We start from the raw sequence: 21,314 nt of genomic DNA, 5'->3' as shown, positions 1-21,314 counted from the left end.
ATCATATTTGCATCTTATTGCTAAGGTGTTTCGAACACATTTGAGAACACATTGTGTATGTATGTATGTATGTATATATATGTGTGTGTATATGTATATGTATATATATATATATATATATATATATATATATATATATATATATATATATATATATATATATATATATATATATATATATATATATGTGTGTGTGTGTGTGTGTGTGTGTGTGTGTGTGTGTGTGTGTGTGTGTGTGTGTGTATATATATATATATGTATATATATATATATACACACCATAGTTTTAATAACTAATTTCTAATATCTGATTTCTTTTATCTTTGCCATGATGACAGTAAATAATATTTGACTAGATATTTTTCAAGATCCTAGTACTGAGCTTAAAGAGACATTTAAATTTAGGCTTAACTAGGTTAATAAGGGAAATTAGGCAAGTTAAGGTAATTAGGCAAGTCATTATATAACAGTGGTTTGTTCTGAAGACAGTCGAACAATATTGCTTATTTTTCTAGCATTTGGTTGCCATTCTTGGAGGATGTTAAACCTCTGAAACTTGAAGCAGTTACTGTAGAATGAATAGTTGTGCATCTTGCACTTTTTAGTCTGTACCTTCCAGATGAATACTAGTGCTGATATAGCACAAGCATGCAACTCTTTCTTGACGTAAAGCCACAGGTATGAAGAACATGCCATCCCCCAGCCAATTCAGTTTAATATATTTTCTCTCTCTTTTTAATTTTTCTTTTCTTTTTTCTTTTATTATCATTATTTACTTGTGCTTAATACACTTAATATTTAATGTACTTAATACAGCATGCTGCCAACCTCAACATTTGGTGCTGACCTGTTTATATGCTTAATTTGTAAAATTAATGCACATCATATACTGTTTGTTGCACAATATATGGGTTATAGTAAAATGGTTAAAAAAATGCTTTTATTCTAGCCGAAATAAACAAATAAGACTTTCTCCAGAAGAAAAAATATAATAAGAAAAACTGTGGAAAATTCCTTGCACTGTTAAACATAATTTGGGAGATATTTGAAAAAGAAAAAGGGTTAATAATTTTGACTCCAACTGTATATAAGAGCATAGAGTTGTTAATGAGCACAGAACAGAAATATGATATACACCGATAGCTTAGCTAGCTATTAATGCTAGCAGGCCCTGATCTAGAAGCGGATGCTTGAGAAATAAGATAAAACTAGTGATAACAAGACATTTCATGCAGATTTAGTTGTAAAATAGTATGAGGGGTGTATTCACCCTTTTACAAAAGGAAAATAGTAATGAATGGGAATGTATTTTATGATAAAAATGGAAATTATACATCCACTCTGTCACTCCAAACACAAATAACACTGCCATAACAAACAAGAATGACATCACTTAAGCCTGCACAGCACTTCAAATATAAGTAATCTATAATATATTTTGTCAAATGTATTTATACAGTTGAAGTCAAAATTATTCACCCTCCTGAAAATAGTTTTCATTTTCAAATATTTCCCAAATGATGCTTAACAGAGCGAGAAACTTTTCACAGTATTTCCTATAGTATTTTTTATTCTTATTTGTTTTATTTCAGCTAGAATAAAAGCAGTTTTGATTTTATAAAAAAAAAACAACAACAACATTAAGATCAATATTATTAGCCCCCTTAAGCAATATTTACAAACCAAACCATTTAACAAACCATCATTATACAGTGACTTGTCTAATTACATTAACTTGCCTAATTTACCAAGTTAAGCCTTTAAATGTCACTATAAGCTGAATACTAGAATCTTGAAAAATATCTAGTCCAATACTATTTACTGCCATCGTGGAAGAGATAAAAGTAATGAGTTATTAGAAATGAGTTATTAAAACTGACAAGTTTAGAAATGTGTTAAAAAAAACTTCAATCAATTAAACAGAAATTGGAGGGGAAATATAGAGGAATGCTAACATTTCTCATTTCAGCTGTAGAGTAAATACTTGCATGTCTACATTTATATCTACACAGTACACAAAAAACACATACTTTTATTTTTGATGCAATTAACCAGTTGACAGCATTAAAATCTGCCTTAAAAAGTGAGCATAAAAATGCATGTAACGTAAACATTAGCTTTCTTTTAATCCATCATTCAAGCATTCCACATTAAAAGTCCATTTCAAATGGTTTGCTCATCTAGACTGCAGTGACACCGCTTCACGATCCTGATTACCACAGCGATGGCAGTGCAACAGGACCCGTTTACAAATTCATTGTGCTTGCGCGGATTTGTTTTCACAAGGTCTGCGTCTTAATTGAAGAACAACTAATCCGTAACAAATAAACCCTCTCCGTAGGAGCCGTCGAGGATTGTATTTAGACTAGCGCTCGAGCTTCATTCGTGCTCTCGGAGACTAATTAGCTCTATTTATCAGACGTTTCGCTCTCTGTTTATTTTCGAAGCATTTGTTTAAATGAAAAACGTGTAGCTGAGAGTTTGGATTTATTGATGAAGTTTAGATTTCTGCTTCTTGCCAATTTATTTATTTTTTGGGTCCAGAAGTCAAGTCAGCCTGTTTACCTTCTCGTCTTCGCAGCGTTGAAAGGCAAAAACACTCAAGAGAACATATTTGATCATAAAGAACTCTTTTCAGAGTATAATACCTCATTCCCTGCAGAGCAAAGTGTCCCGAACAAAGGAGCAGTGTACAACACCTAGTTATTATCTCTGACGTAAACCCCCGGATTATGTTTCTTGTTCATTTTCTTATCACATTGGGTACCACGCTGTCCCTTTTTCCGTTGCACATCTTAAAACAGCCTGTCTCGTTTTACCCAGACACCAGGACTATGACTTCATCTCAGGAACCCGCATGCGGAGAATGGCTCGCGAGGGCCAGAATCCCCCAGAAGGCTTTATGGCACCCAAAGCCTGGAACGTTCTTAAGGAATACTACCAGTCCTTGGAGAAGGCTTGAGCCGTTTTCCAGGTGTAAGGAGAGAGAAGAGGAAGCATTTCTGTTACAGAGAAAGAAAATGAACACAGTGGAGGATCTTGGTTTGTAAAAACACACACATTTGGGTTTTTGGTGGTTTATGAGGACTCTCCACAGGCGCAATGTAAAAAACGTTGTTATATCACTTCATCCTACCCTAAACCCAAATTTTTTTATGTTAAAAGATCCGGTTAGGTATGATTCTTTAATTATGAAGACACAAAGGCATGTCCTTATAAACCACCTTAATATTGTAATACTAGGTCATAGTCATGCATTATTCAAATTCGTCTCCTTGTAAACCACCCAAACCAGTACACACACATTGGTTTTTGGTGGTTTATGAGGACTCTTCATAGGCATAATGTATTTTATACTGAAAAAACTTTGTTATAATCACCCTATGCTACCCCTAAACCCAAATTTTGAATGTCAAATGACCCAGTTAAGTATGATTTTTAAGCATTTTGAATTATGAAGACCCAAGGCATGTCCTTATAAACCACCTCAATATTGTAATATCTAGGTCATAGCCATGCATTATACAAATTTGTGTCCTTGTGAGCCACCCAATCCAGTACACACACACACACACGTTGGTTTTTGGTGGTTTATGAGGACTCTTCATTGGCGTAATGTATTTTATACCGAAAAAAAACGTTATCGCCTAACCCTACCCCTAAATCCAAATTTTGAATGTCAAAAGTCCCAGTTAAGTCTGAATTTTAAGCATTTTGAATGATTAATACACAAGGCATGTCCTCATAAACCGATTCAATATTGTAATACCTAGGTCATAGCCATGCACCATATGAATCTGTGTCCTTAAACCACCCAAACCAGTACACACACATACACACAAGGATTGAATTCTGGGACCACCAAAGGACTTCTTGAACTGTTTTGGGATGTTGTTCCTTATTAAATCACTAAATGTCAGTTTCACGGTTCTGAGTCTTACGGCAGCATTTTATATATATATATATTTATTGGAGTTACTTGTGAAAGGTGCATTTTATGCATACAATATTGTAAACATCAAATACGAAACTGTTTTGTTAGTAAATTACGACATCTCTATTCTTGTACGATCCTGAGGGTTTATTAACGATGTTACGATTGGATGAAAAACGGTGTGTAATTTAAGAAAATGGCCCTTCTTGCCTTAAAGATCATAAGCTTTCATTAAAACTGTTACATTTTCAGCATTGTTTGGGATTTAGTGCACTTTAAGCTCTACTCACAGCATTTATGTCAGATTGTCAAGTATAACAGATGATCATTTTGGCTTGTTGCTTATTTTTTGTGCACAGAATAAACAATAAAAAAGGTATTTTTATCCCTCTTTTTGAAACTTAAAGGTTTAAAGTTACATAAAAAGTACATTTTTTTTTGTTTTTAATTCTGTGGCAGAAACTTCAAAAACATAACTGTGAGAATTCTTTAGTATTACAAGAAGCAATCTCAAAATTCAGAGGAAAAAGTGATAAATGTGGAGATGTAAAAACAACTTTTGGGGCTTTTTGAATAGTTGTAGCATGAAAACAAAGGAATTAAGACTGAAAATCATATTTGAATAACTTTGGAGGCTAATAATGAACAAGTCTTACCTCAGTTTTTGCTTTTAAAGTAGTAAATATGTCACAAATGCTGGAAATAGAGCTTAATTCATTGAGCTTTTTAGCCAAAATGTGTGCCTGGATGTGAAGGTACTGTATACAGTGGGTTGATGTCATTAGGAAAAATCCTGTTGCTTTAATCTATGATCTGAAAACATTTGTGACGATCTACTGTATGTATATTATTAATGTTTGTTTTGTCAACATTTTATTCTGAAATCTGGTTCTAAAGCAGCCGCACACAATATTTTAATTTGTGAGCTTTGTCCAATGAAGTTACTGGCATAACTTTAATAGCTTTTGTGTAGTAATTAACCTTTCTAATCATGCTGTTTTGCCAGCTCTTTGTTTGAATGTAGTGCTATGTCGAACACAGTTAGCTTGGTCTTTTAGTATAGATGCATTTTTCTGTAGTATTTATGTTTTTGTTTATTTTTATTAGAATGGAAAGACTGGTTTGAAGTTCATAATCATCCTCTTTATTTTTAACAGCCTTGTCCTTACTGCAGCGTCTTTATTAAATCATTCCGCTAAATAAAAAAAATTATTAATTAAAATGCCCTAAAATTTATATATTTTGTTTTCTTTTCTCATGTTGTGTTTAATGTTGTTACTTGTGAATGTAAAAGCAAAGTAAGAAAAACATTTATCAGTCTAAACTCCTGCACAACCCTATGTGCGTTTATAACTACATTTCCAAATGCTGGTCTATGGTCTCCATTGGCATGAAGATGAACAGCATTTTCTTCAACACTCAAACATTGTATTTATACATCAGAATTGTTTGTTTGTTTGTTTTTTTATTTATTTATTTTTTGGTTTTCTTTGGTGCAATCACAAATCCACTGTGCATTCACTGCCAAAGCATGAGGACCATGTAGAAAATCTACCAAAAGTAAAAACCAAAGAGCTAAAATTTTGCATTTGTTTTCTGACACACTGGGCCTTGCTTTGACCAATCAGAGCAGAGTCTGAGAAAGGTGGCGTTTAGAGTGATCGGATTTTTGAACCAACCAATTCAGACATTGAGAGTAAAGAGCTGATGCTGCACTAGATATTGTGAGAAAATAAAAGTCAAGACTTTGAATTGTAACAAGTTCCAATAAAAATGTAAAAATTCCAAGATGTAAAGGCTAAATTCTGAGAAAATAGTTAGTTTTTTTTAGATCTAAACTAAAAGACGAGATGTAAATTTAGAATTCGTAGAAAATGTCAAGTTTGTGAGCACTAAAGTTAAAACTTGCAATTGTGTGAAAAAAAAAATCGGAATAGTGAGACAAAATTGCAATGACTATTTCATTTATTTCTAAAAATATAATAATTTTTACTTTATTATTTTAGTTTATTCTTGTAAGTTCCTAAAGGTTTATTACGATTGGATGAAAAGCGGTACGTAATTTAAGAAAGTGACCCTCTACTGAAAAACGTCTACAAAGCTCTACTGACAGCATTTTTGTCATATTGTCAGGTATGATTCAATTCAATTCATCTTCATCAGCGCTTTTACAATGTGGATTGTGTCAAAGCAGCTCAGCATAGAAGTTCTAGTGAATTGAAACTGTCAGTTCAGTTTTCAGAGTTGAAGTTCAGTTCAGTTCATTGTGGTTTAATTTTTACTGCTGAAATTCCAAACGCTGAAGAGCAAATCCATCGATGCGCAAAGTCCCAAACCAAGCAAGTCAGTGGTGACAGTGGCAAGGAACAAACTTCACCAATTGGCGAAAGTGAAGAAAAAAACCTTGAGAGAAACCAGGCTCAGTTGGGCAAGACCATTTCTCCTCTGGCCAAACTTCTTGTGCAGACCTTCAGTGGAGGCTGGAGAATGTCCATCGTGGAGAAGGTGCAGGTGTGAGTAGGTCACCGGCGGGTGTTCAGACTGGCCCATGAGATCAATGCGAAGACTAGTCTGTCACTGGGGTCTATCAGGAATCAGACTCATGCTCTCCACTCCCCCATGACCACCACAGCAACTGCTCAGGATGCGGCCTGGTCCAGGATTATAGATACCTCTAGGTGTGACAAAGTAGTTTTGGCTGGTTTCTAATTTTTTATGCACAGATTTAAAAAAATAATAATAAAAATAAAGTGTTTTTTATCTCTCTTTGAAAGTCAAGACTTTGAAATATGAGTTCCAATAGAAAAAGTCTAAATTCTAAGATGTAAAGGCTGAATTCTTAGAAAATAGTTTAAGATTAAGATGTAAACCTAAAAAGACGAGATGTAAACTTGGAATTCGTAGAAAATGTCAAGTTTGTGAGCACTTAAGTTACAATTCGCAGTTGTGTGAAAAGAAAAATCGCAATAGTGAGACAAAATTGCAACGACTCATTTATTTGGCAGCTAGCTCTCTGCAACTCTCACATGGTCTCACATGGCTAGGTTGCTATCGGAAGTGGTGTTAGTGAGATCAGCAGGGGGCGCTCAACCTGTGGTTTGTGTGGGCCCTAACACCCCAGTATATTGATGGGGGCCCTATACTGCTCAGCGAGTGCTGTCTTTCGGATGAGATGTTAAACCGAGGTCCTGACTCCCTGTGGTCGTTAAAAATCCCATGATGTCCTTCAAAAAAAGAGTAGAGGCTTAACCCCAGTATCCTGGCCAAATTTTCCCACTGGCCTCTGTCCATCAAGGCCTCCTAACCATCCCCATACCATAATTGGCTTCATCACTCCGTCTCCTCCACCAATCAGCTGGTGAGTGGTGTGCGGTCTGGCTGCCGTTGTGTCATCCAGGTAGATGCTGCACACTGGTGGTGTATGAGGAGATTTCCCCCAAAAATGTGTAAAGCGTTTTGAGTGTCCAGAAAAATGCTATTTGAGTGTAAGAAATTCTTATTGTTATTATTATTTTTAAAAAATGTAATTATTTTTCACTTCGAGGCCAGATAGAAAAACTTGCAATTGCATGAATCAAACGTTTCCGTCACTGAAGAATGAGCTTCTGATGCTATTGATATCCGACGCAATCTCGCGGCAATTCGTAACTTTGATTTAGTGGCTAATTCGTATGAATTCGTACAATCTAATTTGTACAATTTAGTATGATTTGCTCATCACCCAATGACGGTTGGGTTTAGGGGTGGGGTTAGGTGCCATGCCTCCTTTTTAAAATCGAACGTTTTCGTAAGACTAAACTCAAACAAATTCGTATGAATTAGCCACTACATTGACAAAGCGTAAAATACTTGGGTTTCCTCGTGAGATCAGGCTGTGATATCAGAAATAAATGTAAGTGTTTTTGACATTTTGCCTTATTTACAAGTCAGTAGCTAGACAGGAAGTGAAGTGGGAGAGAGAGGGATAAAGGAGTAAAGTCTAGATAGGATACAGCTGCAGATACACACATCAATATAGCATCATTTTCGTGACACTGTACAACAATAGTTAATAGTTTTACATTACTGTGAGCGTTGAGTTAAGGGTTGCGATAAGGTTAGGCCTTAATAAAATACAATTTATTGTGTAATTTAATAAATAACATACTTTATAAAATAAGCTTTTACATTACTGATTATAAGTAATTCTCGTTAATTTCTGGCTACAACCGTATCTCATCGAGCAAGAGCCCAGGAAAGGTCCATGAGCTGGGATTCGAACTTGGGACACCTGATGTGCATTGGCCCAATATGTCGGCGCATTAACCACTAGTATATTGGCGCCAACTCTACGCATTTTTAACATTCAATTGGTGTACACCCATTGTACGAGACGCCAAAACAAAACTAGCTATACCTTTAAATTAGCATAATCACACAGAGTGCATATACTGTAACAGACATGAAAACATCCCTGACCATAATGTACATTTCCCCAGTTCCAGCAGTTAAACAGTGTGGTGTGCTGCTGCTGCTGTACGAGGTCAAAGAAATCCATCAGAAAGCACACCCAGAGATCCAGCTGGCCACCAGATGCAGTCGCGCCCCTGTGAAAGTGGGACACCTAGGGTTAATCCAGACTCTCTTTTGATTCCAGCTCCGAGATGAAACTGTACTAGCATTCATGTTTTTTCTTCCAAGTTCAGTCAGTCTCTGATCCCCATCGAGAGAGACCTTCAACAGTCACATGACATAAACGTTTGCTCGGGTATACAGTGGAGATCAAAGTTGGAGAGCAATTCAGGAACGTTTGTCTTTTATTTTCTGAAATAATGTAGTTCAGTATTGTGATTTTGTAGGTGTTGGATTTGGCTGTACGCTAATAGTAGAGCAGTGTTTTACAAAATAACAGAGGCACTTCAATTCAACATGTCTAATAATCAAGTGAACAGCAATGGTTGTAGCGTGAAAGATTGAAACTAAAAGGTCTGAAGGTTACAGCAGTGAAAAATGAGTATGAAGTGTACACTGGCCACAGCACATCAGTGGTTTCTGACTGCTCTGCTGTGAACTTGTTCACTCTTCAGTCTTTTCCACAGTTGACTAGCTGGGCTTCCATCTCACTGTTAATGCAAATTTAGAAGTATAGAATAAGAAACGAGTGATTTAGAATATTAAATAACCTTTTTTTTTTCGGAAAAAAAAATAAAACACTCGGTTGAGATGGTTTTAGACTTGGAGTTAATGCAAATACACTTAAAAAAATTATTCAAAGAGATTTCCTTGGATTTACTCAATTTTTTTTTACATTTAGTGGTTGTAAACAATTTAAACAAACAAATTAAGTTGAACAATATTAAATTTAATTTGTTTCTTCAACACAAATAAAATGTTTGCAACAGTTTTTGGACTGTGGAGGAAACCCACGCGAACGCAGGGAGAACGTGCAAACTCCACACAGAAACGCCAACTGACCCAGCCGAGGCTCAAACCAGCGACCTTCTTGCTGTCAGGCGACAGCACTACATTCTATGCCACTGTGTCGCATTTATGAAATTCTAAAAGCTTATTTATTATGGCAGGTTTTATAGTGTTGGATGTTTTTATGTTCTTGTTGGGTCTGATGTAACGTAATTTCGTTCTACATTACAAATTATTGTGATGTTTTGAATGACAAAAATAAAGGAAACTGATACTGAACTGAAACTATTGTTGACGTAGCAAATATTACACCCTCGTGACTCCATTATGCTTGCCTTGTTTACTGTTGGCTGCTAGGTTACCAATACTATAGTCAGTCACTCTAACAACTTGATGGAAACGTACCTAATTCACTTTTCATGTCTTATTCACTTCACATTAGTATAGAAACCCAGCTACTAACTGTGGTGATTCTGCAAAGTATCCTATTTTGTGTCCAACAGAAAAAAAGAAACTAAATAGTGATGATTTTCTTAGCCTTGGTTTTGTCAACAAGAATTGTCAATCAGGTTTAGAGCAGGACTCTGGACTGGCCAGTCCATTTCATTTCAGTGTTTTTAGCTTCAACGAACTGCTTTACTAAGTTTGCTGAGTGACGTCGTTCATAACATGTAAATGTCTGGCTGATTGAGTGATGAGTTGAGGGAAGAACTGCATGTTTCTCAAGAGCTTCTGATAAACGTTTGCTTTTACTACTAAACTACGACACTTTACTGTTCTCTCGTTCTTCAGAGAGACTCACTCACATTATAACAGCTCAACATATTGGAAAGTCTACGAAAACCGAAAATGATGGCTGCCAGCTAAACGGGGTTTGTCAGAAAAATAAGAACATTACCCCCGGGTGCAGATTAAAGGGATAGTTCACCCAAAAATGAAAATCCTCATCATTTAGTTTCTTCTGTTGAACACAAAAGAAGATATTTTGAACAATGATGGTTACTGGTACCGATTGACTTTCATAGTCACTTTTTTCCTAGTGTGGAAGATAATGGGTCCCAGCATTCTTCAGAATATCTTCTTTTGTGTTCAACAGTAGAAAAAACTAATTGGTGACAATTTTTGTCTTAGCCTTGGCTTTGTCACCAACAATTGTCAACCAGGTTTAGTCAGGACTCTGGACTGGCCAGTCCATTTCATTTCAGTGTTTTCAGCTTCAGTGAACTGCTTTACTAAATTTGCTAAGTCTGTGAAAACCGAAAATAATGGCTGCCAGCTAAACAGGCTTTGTCAGAAAAGTAAGAACATTACCCCCAGATGCAGACTAAAGGGATAGTTCACCCAAAAATGAAAATCCTCTTCATTTAGTTTCTTCTGTTGAACACAAAAGAAGATATTTGGAAAAATGATGGTTGCTGGTACCGATTCTTTTCTTTTCCCTACTGTGGAAGTCGTTGGGTCCCAGCATTCTTCAAAATATCTTCTTTTGTGTTCAACAGAAGAAAGAAACAAATAAAGGTTTAAAATCACATGAGGGAGAATAAACGATGAGGTGATTTTCATTTTGGGTGAACTAAATTAATAACTAGGAGGAATTTGAAAGTGTTCATTTAAGTTTTTGTATATTTTTCTTCAGAATGTGTATAAAACTCCTGCAATATGCTTTAAAATGCCTCTTTTCTCCTGTTAGGAAACCCTTAAATAGAAGTGAAATTGTTTGTTATTCTCCAATTTTGATCTCCCCTGCTACTTTTTCCTGTATTTGACCTTGATCTCCTGATGTAGTTATTTGAATCGTTTACCTTAGTTATCTCTGTTCTATAGCGTTCAGTGATAAATCATGTTTGTAAATGTTTCTGTTAAAAATGATTCAGCTTTTTTTCTTCAGCGGTGTCTTTTAACAGAGGCTTTATTAATGCTGACAGACAAGGAAGCTGCTTTTGGTAGCACCTGGTTCTTGTCTTTGCCGCTCTGCAGTAAGAGGCTCGCCTGACCTTCAATCGAGTGCTGAAAATGCAAACCGCCATAAAGGTAAATACATCCAGTCATGTGGAAACCATTACAATATCCTCGACACGCTGGGATGAGTTAGTGAAGTTGTTTTGAAAGGTGATGGGGCAAGGCTTGTTGCGGTACAAATGTTTGCTGTTGTTTTTGTTATTGACAGATGTCTTTCTCAGAGAATCATGTGTTTTTCCCCTGACAATTAAATGTACACTATAGTTTATTTCTGAGTATACAGACTCCAGACTTTTGGACTTTTCTGAATCCTGTTTCGCTGGGATGGTTCATGTCTTTTTGAATTTAAAATGTTGGTTTCTTTCAATGAATTAGAAAAATGCACTCCAGACAGTTTTACCTTACCAAGTGTGTAAGTCTTGACTTTGTTGATTGCAAATTGTACATAGTTTATTGAACAGGTATTAGGGTTTATTTAAGAGCAACATGCTTGAGAACTAATATTTGCTTTCCAAATGGTGCATTTTATACTTGTTATATTTTCTACGAATAAAAAATATATTATATTTTAAATCATTATAAATAGTGTGTGTTAATTTTACCCCAAAATAATACTGTATGTGGCCTTTATTAATAATGTGCAATTTATTATTATTATTGTTGTTGTTGTTGTATTTTTGTTTAGTATTATTTATTTATTTAATTCAATTCAATTCACCTTTATTTGTATAGCGCTTATACAATGTAGATTGTGTCAAAGCAGCTTCACATAAAAGGTCACAGTAAATAGGAACAGTGTAGTTCAGTTTGTAGTGTTAAAGTTCAGTTGAGTTGAGCTCAGTTCAGTGTGGATTAATAATCACTACTGAGAGTCCAAATACTGAAGAGCAAATCCAACGATGCGCAGCTCTACAGATCCTGAACCATGCAAGCCAGTGGCGACAGCGGAGAGGGAAAAAAAACTTCACTAAAGGCGGAAGTGAAGAAAAAAAAAACCTTGAGAGAAACCAGGCTCAGTTGGGCATGACCATTTTAATTTCTCCGCTGGCCAAACGTCTTGTGCAGAGCTGCAGTCTCAGTGGCGGAGGCTGGAAGCTGGCCTCAGCGAAGACTCGTCTGTCTCTGGAGCGTCACAGGAAACAGTCTAATGTTCTCCACTCTTCCATGACCATCACAGAAGCTGCTCAGGATTCGGCCAGGTCCAGGATATGGAAACCTTGGGATCATCTCGTCGTTGGTCTTGGATCTAATCAGTGACTCTGCATAGTCTGAGGGCCTCGGGAAGAGTATCCCCAGGTGGAAATGGAGAATAAAGAAAATAATTAGCGTAGCTGATGTTCACAGTGTATATCAGCAAGATGCATAACCTGTGTGGAAGCCCCCTAAGTGGTGCACTAAGTGTATGCTTTACTGAACAGATAGGTCTTTAATCTAGTTTTGAATTGGGAGAGTGTGTCTGAGCCTCGGACGTTATCAGGAAGGCTATTCCAGAGTTTAGGAGCTATAAATGAGAAGGCTCGACCTCCTTTACTCGACTTTGCTATTCTAGGTACTACCAGAAGCCCTGAGTTTTGAGACCTTAAAGAGCGAGTTGGATTGTAGCGAGACAGAAGATTGGTTAGATAAACAGGAGCTAGATTATTTAAAGCTTTATATGTAAGAAGCAATATTTTAAAATCAATACGAAACCTCTCCTATTTTCTTGATTTATATTTAAATAATTATTTTTTATAAGTTCTTTCATTCATTTTCCTTCGGCTTAGTTCATTTATTCATCAGGGGTCGCCACAGCAGAATGAACCGCCAACTTATCCAGCAAATGTTTTACACAGCGGATGCCCTTCCAGCTGCAACCCAGTACTGGGAAATGCCCATATACACTCATTCACACACATACACGGTTTAGATTATTCAATTCACCTATAGTGCTCGTCTTTGGACTGTGGGGGAAACTGGAGCACCCAGAGGAAACCCACGCTAACACGGGGAGCCACTGCTGCATCAGAGGGTGGACTTTCATTGTCCGACGAGGATCCAGACCCGCTCGCGCCCTCTAGGCAGGTGAGCGCTGTCACGGATCCTGAAACGGACATGTTAGCAGTGCCTTCCCGGGCTGCTTTGGCCGTGAGATTGGAGATGATTTATCCTTCAGCTCCGTGGCCGGACCGACTAGATGGGTGCTACGTTGAGGACAAGAAGGCCAAGCCTTTGAAGCTTCACGTCCCCTTCTTTCTGGAGGTGCACAGTAGGCTCACGCAGTCTTGGAGGGCACCTTTTTCTGCCCGTGCTGCGTGGCCCTCTGCCCTCACCACTTTTAAAGGTGGAGCAGCCAGGGCGTATGAGGTGATCCTACAGGTTGAGCGCGCCATTGCGGTCAATCTTTGTTCGCATGGCGCCTCCTCTTGGCAGGGCCCACCTCGTCTCCCGTCCAAATCCTGCAGGTTATCTGCCTCCCTCAGAGCCAGGGCCTACAGAGCTGCGGGCCAGGCTGCTTCCGCCTTGCACGCTATGGCCACCTACCAGCGCTACCAAGCACTGCTCTGGATCCTCGTCGGACAATGAAAGCCCACCCTCTGATGCAGCAGTGGACGTCTGGTCCTCTATGTCATCGAGCATAAGGGCTACCATCTTGGTAGACAGATCGCTTTCTCCGCTTGAAGCTTGGATAGAGTGCCTGGAGGAGCATGAGGTCCGCAGTCCCGGGGGCGGCAGATAGTCTCCTACTGGAACCCTCAGATCTGCAGTTGGAGTGGTTTGCCCTTTTGCAAGGGCTAGCCGCGATCTTAACTGCGCAACAGACATGCCATCGCAGTAATGACATGAACTGCCCGTGAGCACCGCATTAACATGCTGGACCCCCAGACATCCGGACATCCTGAAAAGAACGCACTGCACGACTGTGTTGCTCTTTTAAGTGAAAGTGCAACTACACGCACCGCTCTGGAGGACCGGACCCAAAGAATGCCAGGCAAGGGAGAAAACCCGGCTCGACCGTCTGACGCTGCGTGTACCACACTCTGGACCAGGAGACCGCTCTCGTTCACTCGAAATTGGTCGATCAGCAGGAGGAACCCTCATCAACTCTCTCAGAAGGCTGTGAAGTCTCTGAAGTGAAAAGGATGCCTCAGCCTTGCTCTCGCTGTCATTATATTGCCAAATTGATTGCAACAAGCATCACCTGCGGAAGCTGACGCTGTCAACTCATTGGCATTTCATTAACCCGTTTACATACTCTTTCAGGTGATTGGCTTTCTGAATGAAATCTCCATAGTGGATTCTCCACAATAACATTGACGTTCCCCATCTGAAGGGGAACCCAGCTACTGACTGTAGTATTTCTTAGCCATGGCTTTTTTCACCAAGAATTGTCAATCAGGTTTAGATCAGGACACTGGACTAGCCATTTCATTAATACAGTGTTTTAAGCTTCAAGGAACTTTTTTACTAAATTTCTAAGTGACATGGTTCATTTTTTCACATGAATATGTCTGGCTGATTGAGTGATGAGTGCAGGAAAGGCTTCTTAAGAGAAACCATTGTTGGTCACCATTGACTTCCATTGTAATTTCCTCCCTTACTGTATAATGGAAGACAATGTGGACTATCAGTTTTTTTTGTTTGTTACTATCATCATTCAAAATATTGTCTTTTCCCCTGAGAAGGGTGAGTAAATAAAAACATTTTGGACAAGCTCTCTTTTTAAGTGAATTTATCCCATTTTTGATGAAATACGAATGTTTGTTGATCCTTGTCCCTGTGCGATTTTCATACAGCTTACATGAATATTTGCCTCGTTCCACATGTCTTTTCCTGCGAAGCCTGATATTTGAGAAGTAGTCGCAAACATTGGTGATTTTTCAGTGCCTTGCATCCTCTTCCTTTTAATCTGCTTTCATCCGGTTTGGCATATCTACAGATATTAAAAATCTCAGATACAAGGCATTACCTCAGAGGATCGCATGATAGAGGGGTATCATACATCAAATACTACAGCCTGGCATGTTCACATCAAAGGAACGCATCTGTTTCATGACACGATGAAGACTCCAGACACAGACACAGGCCTCTCAAGCTCTTCATCCTGTTCTTCAAACTCATGCCACCCAACAAGGTAAATGAACTTTGTCATTATGAAAAGATTCAAACTCTGTCACTTTAGTATCTGAGTTGATATTATTATTATTATTATTATTAGTAGTAGTAGTAGTAGTATGAATAAATCAGCTAAAAAACATTATTAAAAGAACAGTGTGAGGTGACGCGGTGGCGCAGTAGGTAGTGCTGTCGCCTCACAGCAAGAAGGTCTCTGGTTCGAGCCTCGGCTGGGTCAATTGGCGTATCTGTGTGGAGTTTGCATGTTCTCCCCGCGTTTGCGTGGGTTTCCTTCAGGTGCTCCGGTTTCCTCCACAGTCCGAAGACATGCGGTACAGGTGAATTGGGTAGGCTAAATTGTCCGTAGTGTATGAGTGTGAATGAGTGTGTATGGATGTTTCCCAGAGATGGGTTGCAGCTGAAAGGGCATCGGCTGTGTAAAACGTATACTGGATAAGTTGGCGGTTCATTCCACTGTGACGACCCCAGATTAATAAAGGGACTAAGCCGAAAAGAAAACGAATGAATGAATAACAGTGTGTTTTTGTTTGTTTTGTTGGTCACACTTTACAATAAGGTTTCGTTAGTGGATGTTGACTAATATATTTATTAACATGAACTAAAAATGAACAATACTTTTACAGCATTTATTAAAATCTTAAAAACAAAAAAAAAATAAACATCTATACCTTTATTTAAAAATATTATGCACTTAATGCACTGTGAGTGAACGAACTGACAATAAATAACCATAATTTCATTAATGTTATCAAATTTGAATACACACTGTAATTGCTCCTTATTCATATTAATAAATACATTAACTAACATTAGCAAATGCAACCTCATTGTGAACAAGAGTCATCAAGAGTAATCAGTAATCAAAACTAAAAACTGCTAAACCTTTAAAAACAGCCAGTTCAGAGCCTGTTATTTGGCTGTAGATGCTTTTGTCAAGCCAGTTGTTCACAATGATCCAACTTATTTTAAAACAATTGCTGAATGTATACAGAAAAACTCAATATACCAAAATCTAACCAATAAAAACAGCAATTTAAAGTCTGCTTGAACTGGAAGTTGCTGAGACTTTTATTTCAGTATGCTGATGTACTTCCAACTGAAATGCAATATTAGGGAGGGGGGCTTTCTTGCACATCATTCTCCAATAGCAACCTAATGGTAAGGGAGGGTATTAATATGCAGTTGCAGCCAGAAGCACCGCAACACCCCCCCCCCCCCCCCCCAAACGTGTAAACAAATGCTCTTTCATTGAACATTAGCAAAACATACTGTTTTTTTCAGTAGATTGTCTTGCACAGATGATTTATTCACCTCAAGAATAACAATTTGAGCTAGCGGAATAAACGTTGGAAATTTTGATTTCATGCTGACTTTAAAACGTCATATCACAAGAGAGCTTTAGCTTTACTTATTAATAGAGGATGCTGGGCAACCAGCGAACAGAGCATTACAGTAATCCAGCTGAGAAGTCATAAAAGCATGAACTTTACATATTCCCATGAAGCACTGTAAATGATGTAATAGTCTACTAATGCTCTCAATATACTAAGACCAAGTAAATAATCATTTTAAACTTTACTGTCATTTTTAATATGGTTGTCATTAGCAACTAAATGGCATTCTTTGCTTCACTGGAGTGTTAGTTCACCCAAAAAATGGAAATTCTGTTGTTAATTTCTCACCCTCTCGTTGTATCAATGAGACCTCTGAACACAAATTAAGATAGATGAAATCAGAGAGTTTCCTAATCCTGGAGCTTCACATGATTACAGTTGTACGAATGAAGTTGAACCACATGGAATGTTTTGACGGTTTTTGGTTCCTTTTTTGTACTTTGAAAGTCTCAGGACTCCTGCTGTATATGGAGGATGAGAGAGCTCTCAGATTTCATCTAAAACACCTTAATTTGTGTTCCAAAGATAAACAAAGGTGATTTCAGGTGATTGGACGCTTGGTGAGTAATTAATAATTCATTCATTCGTTTTCTTTTCGGCTTAGTCCCTTTATTATTCTGGGTTCGCCACAGCGGAATGAACCACCAACTTATCAAGCATATGTTTTAAGCAGCAGATGCTCCTCCAGCTCATCACTGGGAAACACTCATACACACTAATTCACACACATACACTACGGATAATTTAGCTCACCCAATTCACCTATACCACATAGTTTTGGACTTGTGTGAGAAACCGGAGCACCCGGAGGAAAACCAATGCAAACACAGGGAGAACATGCAAACTGTGCTGCCCTCAGTAATTAATAATATAATTTATATTTTGAACTAATGCTTTAAATACACATTTTAGTTCCTTTGTCTGTTTTTCATATACTTTGCTGCAAATGAATGTTGTGATTCGTTTAATATTTTATTCCCTTCAGTTTTCAGTAACAATGATTCACAAATTTGCTGGACATTCAAACTGGTCATGGATTTCTGTTATACCATTGGGAGTCAGCTTTCATTTAAATCAGAGCCATAGAGAGAGAGGAAGTGCTTTGCGGTTCATTCAAATAATGTCAGATAACGTTAAAACGTACATATTCTTGTTTTTATAAACTTTGTACCTTTCAAAAGTGCAAAACCAGTTGTCTTCAGCAGTAACTCGGCTGCAAGTGCTAACTTCCGGGATCCACTATTCATCCACTATTGAGAATCCATGAGCTGCCATTGCAGTTGAAAAAAATGTTCCATTGCAGTCAATGGAGTTGTTGCATCTCTCTCTCTCTCTCTCTCTCTCTCTCTCTCTATGGCTGTAATTTAAATAAACAGCTTTGCCTATATTCACGGTGGCTGAGAGAGCTTAACATGCTGCAATTTAAGAAAACACATGCACTTACAAAAATCGGCAGCAAACTGAGAAAAGATCTTCATCTGTTTGACAGCACTTGTGTTGCAAATCCTCAATGCAAACAAATTAAGAAAACCCCTGCAATTTCTAACAACACAAACAAATTAATAAAATGTGTTGAATTTTCTCACAACTCCAGCAAATTACGAAAACGCACTGTTTGCGATGTGGAATAAATGCAGTGTGTTTTATTCATTTGTTTGCGATGTGGAAAAAATGCAGTGTGTTTTATTCATTTGTTTGTGTTGTGAATAAATGCAGTGTGTTTTATTAATTTGTTTGTGTTGTGAATAAATGCAGTGTGTTTTATTCATTTGTTTGCGTTGTGAATAAATGCAGTGTGTTTTATTCATTTGTTTGCGTTGTGAATAAATGCAGTGTGTTTTATTCATTTGTTTGCGTTGTGAATAAATGCAGTGTGTTTTATTCATTTGTTTGTGTTGTGAATAAATGCAGTGTGTTTTATTCAGTTGTTTGTGTTGTAAATAAATGCAGTGTGTTTTATTCATTTGTTTGCGTTGTGAACAAATGCAGTGTGTTTTATTCATTTGTTTGTGTTGTAAATAAATGCAGTGTGTTTTATTCATTTGTTTGCGTTGTGAATAAATGCAGTGTGTTTTATTAATTTGTTTGTGTTGTGAATAAATGCAGTGTGTTTTATTCATTTGTTTGCGTTGTGAATAAATGCAGTGTGTTTTATTCATTTGTTTGCGTTGTGAATAAATGCAGTGTGTTTTATTAATTTGTTTGTGTTGTGAATAAATGCAGTGTGTTTTATTCATTTGTTTGCGTTGTGAATAAATGCAGTGTGTTTTATTCATTTGTTTGCGTTGTGAATAAATGCAGTGTGTTTTATTCAGTTGTTTGTGTTGTAAATAAATGCAGTGTGTTTTATTCATTTGTTTGTGTTGTAAATAAATGCAGTGTGTTTTATTCATTTGTTTGCGTTGTGAATAAATGCAGTGTGTTTTATTCATTTGTTTGCGTTGTGAATAAATGCAGTGTGTTTTATTCAGTTGTTTGTGTTGTGAATAAATGCAGTGTGTTTTATTAATTTGTTTGCGTTGTGAATAAATGCAGTGTGTTTTATTCATTTGTTTGTGTTGTGAATAAATGCAGTGTGTTTTATTCATTTGTTTGCGTTGTGAATAAATGCAGTGTGTTTTATTCATTTGTTTGTGTTGTAAATAAATGCAGTGTGTTTTATTCATTTGTTTGCGTTGTGAATAAATGCAGTGTGTTTTATTCATTTGTTTGCGTTGTGAATAAATGCAGTGTGTTTTATTAATTTGTTTGCGTTGTGAATAAATGCAGTGTGTTTTATTCATTTGTTTGCGATGTGGAAAAAATGCAGTGTGTTTTATTCATTTGTTTGCGTTGTGAATAAATGCAGTGTGTTTTATTCATTTGTTTGCGTTGTGAATAAATGCAGTGTGTTTTATTCATTTGTTTGCGTTGTGAATAAATGCAGTGTGTTTTATTCATTTGTTTGTGTTGTAAATAAATGCAGTGTGTTTTATTCATTTGTTTGCGTTGTGAATAAATGCAGTGTGTTTTATTCATTTGTTTGCGTTGTGAATAAATGCAGTGTGTTTTATTCAGTTGTTTGTGTTGTAAATAAATGCAGTGTGTTTTATTCATTTGTTTGCGTTGTGAACAAATGCAGTGTGTTTTATTCATTTGTTTGCGTTGTGAATAAATGCAGTGTGTTTTATTCATTTGTTTGTGTTGTGAATAAATGCAGTGTGTTTTATTCATTTGTTTGTGTTGTGAATAAATGCAGTGTGTTTTATTCATTTGTTTGTGTTGTGAATAAATGCAGTGTGTTTTATTCATTTGTTTGTGTTGTGAATAAATGCAGTGTGTTTTATTCATTTGTTTGTGTTGTGAATAAATGCAGTGTGTTTTATTCATTTGTTTGTGTTGTGAATAAATGCAGTGTGTTTTATTCATTTGTTTGTGTTGTGAATAATTGCAGTGTGTTTTATTCATTTGTTGTGTTGTGAATAATTGCAGTGTGTTTTATTTATTTGTTTGCGTTGTGGAAAATGCAGCATGTTTTTTAATGTCTTGCGTTGTGAGGATTTACAGCACGTGTGCTGTCAAACGGATGAAGATCTTTTCTCAGTTTGCTAGTGTTTTTTGTAGTTGCATGTGTTCTTAAATTGCAGCACGTTAAGCTCTCTTGGCTACCGTATGTACTGCTCAAATTGCATTCATTTTCACAGTGAGTATGAATGCATATTTTATGATCACAAACTTCACCAGTCGCTCAAATGACTTCATGTTTAACTAGTTCTTGCATACCCTGAAAAAGCAATATTATGAAGTAGACTTCATGCCTATTCTCTGTAAAAAAAAAGTTGTCTCAACCTAAAATTGTAAGGCAACTTACTGCAGAGCTTTTGTTTTGGTTGACTCAACTTAACTCAAGTCAAGTGCAGCATTTAGGTCAAAAAGCTGTGCAGCAAGTATTAATTTGAATCAACTTGTACAGTGTTTCTCATGTGTTAATACAGTCTGTTTCACAGGTAATGAACTGACTCATAATCTGCGACGGGGAAGTTTGAAGCGATTGATTGAAAGCTGTCAACACTTCACACTTTGGCAACAACATGATTTGATGACGAAGGTATGGTTGATGCTATCATGCTACGAATGTTTCTAGGTCATAAAGATGCATTAATAAGACATTATAGTGCACTGACATGCTACTGTATTCAAATGCAATGGCTTGTGTGGAGCTGACTCTTGCGTCAGCGGCATCTGAGCGAGTCCTGATGCTGTTATCTGCTCTTCCTCAATCAGGAGACTGAGATAGTATCGGGAAAAAGAGAAACAAGAGCTAATCCCTCTGTTTATTTGTTCGTCACTAGCAGTCACAGACCACCCTTGAGCGGGTACCTCTCAAAGTAAACATAGCGGCGGTAGCGCAGGCTTATTTTATGTAGCTAATCAGGGTTTAGTGGGATAGATTTGCTAGATTAGCTCATTTAAGATTTAGAAACTTTTTAGTTGCCTTGAAAAATGGATTTAATCATACCACAGGATCGTTTGGC

The 21,314-nt window shown here is 37.1% G+C and overlaps 1 protein-coding gene across 1 annotated transcript in view; it reads left to right on the top strand.

The window, feature by feature from the left end:
- papss1 (3'-phosphoadenosine 5'-phosphosulfate synthase 1) overlaps positions 1-3,057 on the top strand; it is a 35,293-nt gene extending 32,236 nt beyond the window's left edge. The window contains exon 12 of the mRNA XM_056456580.1: positions 2,824-3,057. Coding sequence (XP_056312555.1) covers positions 2,824-2,962 — 139 coding nt within the window. The 3' untranslated portion in view covers positions 2,963-3,057. The remainder of the gene's footprint in view (positions 1-2,823) is intronic.
- Positions 3,058-21,314: the final 18,257 nt, after the last annotated feature.

Source organism: Danio aesculapii, chromosome 1 (assembly GCF_903798145.1).
Source record: "Danio aesculapii chromosome 1, fDanAes4.1, whole genome shotgun sequence".
In the NCBI taxonomy this organism is placed as follows: domain Eukaryota; kingdom Metazoa; phylum Chordata; class Actinopteri; order Cypriniformes; family Danionidae; genus Danio; species Danio aesculapii.
The sequence above is the reverse complement of the archived record's forward strand: the minus strand, read 5'-3'. Positions and strand labels throughout refer to the sequence as shown.